Genomic DNA, 6,972 nt, shown 5'->3' with positions numbered 1-6,972 from the left:
TGACCAGGATGGTCTCGATCTCTTGACCTTGTGATCCACCCGCCTCGGCCTCCCAAAGTGCTGGGATTACAGGCTTGAGCCACCGCGCCCGGCCTTCGTTTGCATTTTCTAACGTTTTCTGTACACAAAACTGTACGTATGTAGTCTTTTTTTGTCCTGGCTTTTTTTACTCACCATGATGCTTTTTAGTGTGTCATTCACGTTGTTGCGTGTAACACTAGTCTCACCCTTCTTACTGCTGCGTAGTGTTACAGGTGTGGATAATTTGTTCATTCACTCACCCGTTGTTGGGCATTGGGGTTGTTCCTGTTTTTAGGCTATTGCACACAGAGCTGCTGTGAACATTTGTGTACGGTGTTCGAGTCTTTGTACACATGTGTGCCTTGATTTTTCTTGGGTAAATACAAAGCAGCGTAATGTCAGGGCTCTATTGTTGATGTATGTTGAACTTTCTAAGAAATTGCCGAAATGTTTTCCAGAGTGGGTGTACCATTCTGCATTTCCAAAAGCTGTGCCTGAGCTTTCCATTTGCTCCACATCTTCACCAACACTTGGTCTGGGCAGCTTTTCGATGTTAGATACTCTGTTAGGCGTGGAGTCGTATCTTAGCAGTTTAAGTTTGCATTTGGCTAATGGGCCATGGTGGAACACATTGTGTACTTGTCACAAGCATATCTTTGGTGATATGTCTGTTCATATGTTTTGCACGTTAAAAATGTTCTCTGGGTGCGGTGGCTCACACCTGTAGTCCCAGTACTTTCAGAGGCTTCACTCCTGGAGTTCAAGACCAGCCTGGGCAACTTGGCGAAACCTTGTCTCTACAAAAAATGAAAGCAAGTAGCCGGGTGTGGTCGTGCATGCCTGTAGTCCCAGCTACTTGGGAGGCTGAGGTGGGAGGATTGCTGGAGCCCAGCTGTCAAGGTGGTGGGTTGTGATGGTGCCACTGCGCTCCATCCTGGGTGACACACAAGTAAGATCCTGCCTCAGAAGAAAAAAAAATTGTTCTTGGATTTTTAAAATATTTTCTCAGTAGAAGTGCTTTGTTAGGTATATGATTTGCAATACCTAGTGGTGATTTATCTTTTCATCCTCTGGCCAGTGTATTTCCAAAAGCAGAAATTCTTGAAGTCTGTTTGTTATTACTTTTCTTTTATGGGTCATGCTTTTGTGCTTCTATCTAAAACATCTCTGCCTAACCGAGGTCATGAAGAAACACAGTTGGTTTTTGTACGTTGGCCTTACATCCGGTGACCGTCCTGAATGCGTTTATTAGTTTTGGTAGCTTTTCTTTTGTAGGTTTCACCGGACTTTCCACATAGATAATCATGTCACCTGCAAATAAAAATATTTTTACTTCCCTTTTCATCTGGATGTGTTTTCTTTCTTTTTCTTGACTGGTTGCACTGGCTGGAACTTCCTTTCAGTGTTCACCGTCAGTGGTGACAACAAGGATCCCCGACTGCTTCCTGCTGTCAGATGGGAGGATTGAACTTAGCACCATTCACGGCAGTCTTCCCGTTGCTGTCTCACAGATGTCTGCTATCAGGCTGAGGAGGTTTCTTTCTATTCCTAGTTTACCGAGAGTTTTAAATTTCACGATTTACTGTTTCCACTGCAGAAAGCTAAAAGAAAGCTAAGCAAATTAGACCCCAAAACAATAGAGTTAAATTGATTTTCAAATGTTAAACCAACTCTACTCTTTATGTCTTGTTGGGCTTGGTTTGCTATTGTATTAAGAATTCTTTGGTCCACATTCATGAGTGATGTCGGTGTGTACTTTTGCGTCTTTTTCTCTTCTGGGCGTCAGGGAAGTGAGGTCCCCTCTCTTGTTCTGGGTATTGGAGATCTGTCCTTGCTCTCTCTCTCTTCGGATCTGTCTGTCTAGAATTTGTCAGTTTCATTTGTCTCGGGAAAACTGCTTTTGGTTTTTTCTCCTCTGTTGATCTGTGTTTTTAAGTTACTCCTTCTTGTCTCTGGAGTAGAGCAAGTAAAAGGCAGTGGTGTGTGCGCTGGGGCCGTGTCAGGGGTATGTGCGCTGGGGCAATGTGTCTGGGGCTGTATATGCTGGGGCTGTGTGTCTGAGGCTACGGGTGTGTGAGCACTGGGGCTGTGTGTCTGGGGCAGGTTGCGGGGGGTGTGTGCTGGGACTGTGTGTGTGGGGTCGTGTACTCTGGGACTGTATGGGGGGGCTGTGTGCACTGGGAGGGGCAGTGTGTCAGGGGCTGTGTGTGCTGGAGCCATGTGTGTTGGGGGGCTGTGTGCACTGGGGCTGTGTGTGGGCCGTGTGTGTGTGTGTGGGGGGTGGGCTGTGTACTCGGGCCATGTGGGGGATGGGCATGTGTTCTGGAGCTGTGGTGGCGGGGAGCCATGTACTCTGGGGCCGTGGCGGGGGCATGGAGGGGGCGTGTGCTCTGGGGCTGTGTGTGTGGGAGGCTGTGTGTGTGTGGGGCTATGTGTGAGGGGGTGCCATGTACTCTGGGGCTGTGTGGGGTGGGGGCCGTGTGTGTTGGGTCCGTGTGTGTTGGGGGAGCGTATGCACTGGGGCTGTGTGTCTGGCGCTGTGTATGCTGGGGCCATTATGTTTTGTAGAAAACTGCCGGCCATAGCCACAAGTCAATTTGTATTTTACTTAGTGAAGGTGGTTTTTAAACCCAATGTGTTAAATAAAATCATAGCATTGAACTGACAAGTATTTTTTAATTTTCAGGAGGGTTTGCATTTGTATATGAAGCTCAAGATGTGGGAAGTGGCAGAGAATATGCACTAAAGGTAATGAACGGTCTAACATTTCCTCTGGGTTTCTGATACGTTTGAAGGGACCCTCTGGGTGACAGTGTTTTCGGGGTGCGTCCCTGTTGTTTACTTTGTTTCTTTTTGCCACCTGCGAATTCCGGTCCCTTCTCTCCCGCTGAAGCTCAGCAGCCTTGGGCGCACTGGAGCCTTGGTCTCCGGCTTCGGGCTTCGCACGTCTGTGGTCCTGCCCCGCCCGCGGTGGGGACTATGCTGCCTTGGAGAGGGGGCGAGGGTGACCTCATGGTGGGACCATGCGCTCTTGGCCTTCACATGCCAAAATAAGGGCTCTATAAATACGCGGAGTTTAAAAGCTGCTTGGAAAAAATGTGTGTTGATGGCCTGTCTGTAAACGGGGGTCACTGTGGGAGGGTCTGCACCACGTGGCTTTGTCCTGAGACCTAAGAAGGCCCCATTTGCTGTCACTGTGGGAGGGTCTGCACCGCGTGGCCTTGTCCTGAGACCTAAGAAGACCCCATTGCTGTCACCACACTGGGCCCCAGGGCGGCCCACCTTCGAGAGTGGCCACGAGCGGCCTGTGCTGGTGGTCTGCATGCATGCCGCCCCGTCTCCGCAGAGCATCTCCGCTCGTCCTTTTTGTCTGTCTCATTTTACTCTGGCCTGTTTGGAGGGAAGGCTCCTGTTTTTGCCTTATCTTGTGTCCATGGACCACAAAGATCTTTCGAGGGTCTTGAACCCCCAGCACGTTTTTACACGGGTCAAAGGTGAGAACCACGGGATGGGGGCTGTGTCAGACACATTGCATCGTTGCCTTGCATGTTTACATCTCAGATGACGTATCAGGTAAAGTGGGAAGGAAAAATTCTTTAATTTTTGTGTGTGCTATTTCCTGATACAGAGGTTGTTATCCAACGAAGAGGAAAAGAACAGAGCCATCATTCAAGAAGTGTGTTTTATGGTATCCTTTTCCCAGAGCCAGGGGCCAGCACAGCGGCTTCGGCTGGCACGGGCATGCATCAAGCCGTGGCTGCCAGCCACCAGGACGCTACTCTGTGATGTTGCCTTTCATGTGTTAAAACTGGCCTTTTGCTTTTACTAAACTAACCTGTAGGCGACTTGTAGTAAGAAGCAGTTTTTTCCCTGTTTTTTACTCTCAGGGTCGTAGTAAAAGGATCAGAGGTGTTGGGGATGGAGTTGTTCGTACCCAAGGGATTTCCCTGCCCATTGGACAGGCTGGTTACTGCAGGGGCCCTGGCCTGGCTCCCTCAGCTCCTCCCCCTTGGCTTCTCCAGAGACCGGGCCGGAAGCTGTGCAGCTGCCCTGGCTCCCGTAGGCCTCCGTGTGGCTTCTCAGCAGCCCCTCTCGTCCTTTCTCAGGCTGTCCAAGCATGATTGGGTGGGGTGTCTCCTGGCGCTGATGGGGAATATGTCCCTGCCACACACCCCTCCTGAGCCAGGGGTCTTCGGTCCTTTCCACCCTCAGACTCTGCTTCTCTTTCCGCTCCTAGCTCTGTCCACTTGGCGAGCCCGCCGGCTGCCTGAGCGTGGGTTCAGGTGGACACAGCCACCCCGCAGTCTCCCTGTGCACAGCCCCCGAGGGCCCTGCCGAGGGCCCTGTGTCCCCTCACCTGGCGCGGGACGGACTCCGGTGTGGCTGTGGTCAGGTGTGTGTGGCCGGCCTGCCTGCCCTCGTCCCCGCCTTCTCCTGCGGCTCCTCCCGCGTCCGTCTGCCTCCCTCTTGGTCGCTCCCACTCTGTCCTCATCTTCCACTCTGATGTCTCAAATCGCAAGGGGAGTCGATTCAAGTATTAGGACTTAGCGTTTTCATGTTGGGTACATTTGTTTTTAAGTGCACAGAACGGTGGACATGGTTATGCACGTTCTCCTTTAACAACACAACTGCAGAAAAGGCTTTCCGGGCACCCGAATATCGTCCAGTTCTGTTCAGCAGCGTCCATAGGCAAAGAGGAGTCGGACACGGGGCAGGCTGAGTTCCTGCTGCTCACGGAGCTCTGTAAAGGTAACGTCCTGTGGGGCCGGCTTGGTGCTTCTAACGTGGCTACATCGCTGGGAAGCGTTCTCAGCATCTTCTCTCGGGCCATGCTGGTCTTAGTGGGAAGTGCGGGCAGCTGCCTGTCAGGAGCTGCGAGAGGCCCACGCCGACGCCCCGTGAGCTGCCACTGCCCGGTGGGTCTCCTGTGTTGTTTCCTCACAGAGCTGTGGGCAGCCAGAGAGCGGGGTTCCCATCCTCCTGTCTCCAGTGGCCACATGGGGCTGAGCGCAGGGGCCTTCTGTGAGCGGGTGTTGAGCAGGGGTGGAGGGTGCCGCTGTCTGTCCTCGGGGCTCTGGGGTCCTGACAGGGTGGAATGTGGTGGTCTTCTGTGAGCGGGTGTTGAGCAGGGGTGGACGGTACTGCTGTCTGTCCTTCTCGGGGCTCTGGGGTCCCAGTGAGGAGAGGAGGGGAGAGGCCGCAGAGGTGGACAACTCCAGGCCCTCTGCAGGTGCCCAACCTCATCAGCATTGAGCCCAAGAAGACGGCAGGACAGGAAGAGAGGCCAGCAGATCAGAGGGTGCCTTTTGGAGAGTTGTGGGAGCAGTGGTCTGTGTGAGTGACTTCAGGGGAGGTTGCCTTGGTGTCACTGGAGCCCACACTGACTGGCTTGAGGCTGGGCTGGCCTTGCTGAGCCTCAGGCTGTGTCTGCAAAGGGGAAACGGCTCTACCCGTGACCCCTGCCTTGTGTGGTGCCCTCCAGAGCTCCTGTGCTCCCGTGAGGGGAAGTTGGGCACTCGGGGAGGCCTCAGAGCTGCAGCCTAGCCGGCGAGGGGGCAGTGACACAGTGGTTCCCCTGCGTCTGTCACCTAGGCAGAGAGAGTTGGGAGACGAGAGCCCGGGAGGCAGGAGCAGCAGGGGAGACTGAGGCGGGGAGCCCGCAGAAGGAAGCCTGTGGGGAGGGCACCAGAGCTGCATGAGAGCTGTCATGCAACAGCCAGCTCCGTTCCCGCAGGCCTGAGGGGACAGGTAGTGGTGGGGCAGCAGGAGGGGCGTGTGTTCAGAAGTGGAACAGCTGAGGGTAGACACCCACTCTGAGGGGGGCCCTGAGCTTCGAGGGGGCCCTGTGCTTAGCAGGGAGGGGGGACTCTGTGCTTTGTTGGGGGGTCCTGCATTTAGTTGGAGGGGCCCTGAGCTTAGTGGAGGAGGGGACTGCACTTAGCGGGGGGCCTGCGCTGCTGAGTGGAGGTGTCCCTGTGCTGAGCTGGGGGACCCTGCGCTGAGTGAGGGAGGGTGGATTGTGCTGTGTAAGCCGCTTCCATGCAGTGGCTGCACCTGTCACTGCCCTCTCAGGCAGGGTGTCCTCTCTGCAGCTGTGCCCTGGGCTGAGCCGGGTGAGACCTGACCGCCTGCAGGCCCCTGGCTCTGACCACGCTCCTCCGCCTGGGGCCCTACCTAGCCCTTCCTTGGCACCACGCCTGACAGCTGGCTCAGGCCCCTCTGTGGTCCTTCAGCTCCTGTTGCCAGGGTTGTCCTGGCATGGGTGGTGGATGCATGCCTGATGTGGCCGAGACGTCTCCTGGGGGTCAGAGCCACCGGAGGCTGAGGAGATGCTGCAAGGTGGCCCCAGTTCCTCAGACTGACACTGGGGATGTGCCGCCTGAGTTCTCAGCACCATGTTCTAAGACACCAAACCTGCGGAAGACTTGAAGTCAGCATGAGGGGCGGCCACTTCCTGCCCATGGGGCTCCCCAGACTCCAGCAGGTCCCACGGCAGCTTCCTCTCTCTCCATTCTAACCATTTAAAAATAAGGTGCAAACATCAAGACCAGAAAGTTTCATAATCCTATACAGCCTGAGAGAAATTCCACGAAGGTCATCAGCGTTTGTACCCCTAGGAAATCCTCGCGATTTGGTGAGGCTGTGCCGTGCAGTCTGTGCTGGGCTGTCTCCCCGTCCCTGACTTGTCACTCCCAGTCCTTCATGCTCACACACCAGGCCTCGCCAAGGCTCCCCGCCCTTCCCCTTCCCACACACACACCAGGCCTCACCAAAGCTCCCAGCCCTTCCCCTTCCTTCACAAACACCAGGGCCTCGCCAAGGCTCCTAGCCCTTTCCCTTCCCACACACACACCAGGCCTCACCAAGGCTCCCAGCCCTTCCCCTTCCCACACAGACACCAGGGCTCACCAAGGCTCCCAGCCCTTCCCCTTCCTGCACAGACACCAGGGC

The 6,972-nt window shown here is 54.6% G+C and overlaps 1 protein-coding gene across 4 annotated transcripts in view; it reads left to right on the top strand.

Annotated features, from left to right (window-relative positions):
- Positions 1–6,972, top strand: part of GAK (cyclin G associated kinase) — an 80,316-nt gene that overhangs the window by 8,386 nt on the left and 64,958 nt on the right. For all 4 annotated transcript variants that reach the window (XR_001828259.2, XM_017538946.2, XM_017538944.2 and 1 more), the window contains 3 exons: positions 2,708–2,769; positions 3,650–3,709; positions 4,656–4,770. Coding sequence is in view for 2 of the 4 variants with exons in the window: in XM_017538946.2 (XP_017394435.1) it covers positions 2,708–2,769; positions 3,650–3,709; positions 4,656–4,770 (237 nt within the window). In the remaining 2 variants the exon portion in view is untranslated. Of the gene's footprint in view, positions 1–2,707; positions 2,770–3,649; positions 3,710–4,655; positions 4,771–6,972 lie in introns of those variants that run through there.

Source organism: Cebus imitator, unplaced genomic scaffold (assembly GCF_001604975.1).
Source record: "Cebus imitator isolate Cc_AM_T3 unplaced genomic scaffold, Cebus_imitator-1.0 Scaffold117, whole genome shotgun sequence".
Classification (NCBI taxonomy): domain Eukaryota; kingdom Metazoa; phylum Chordata; class Mammalia; order Primates; family Cebidae; genus Cebus; species Cebus imitator.
This window is presented reverse-complemented; position numbering and strand designations above follow the sequence as displayed.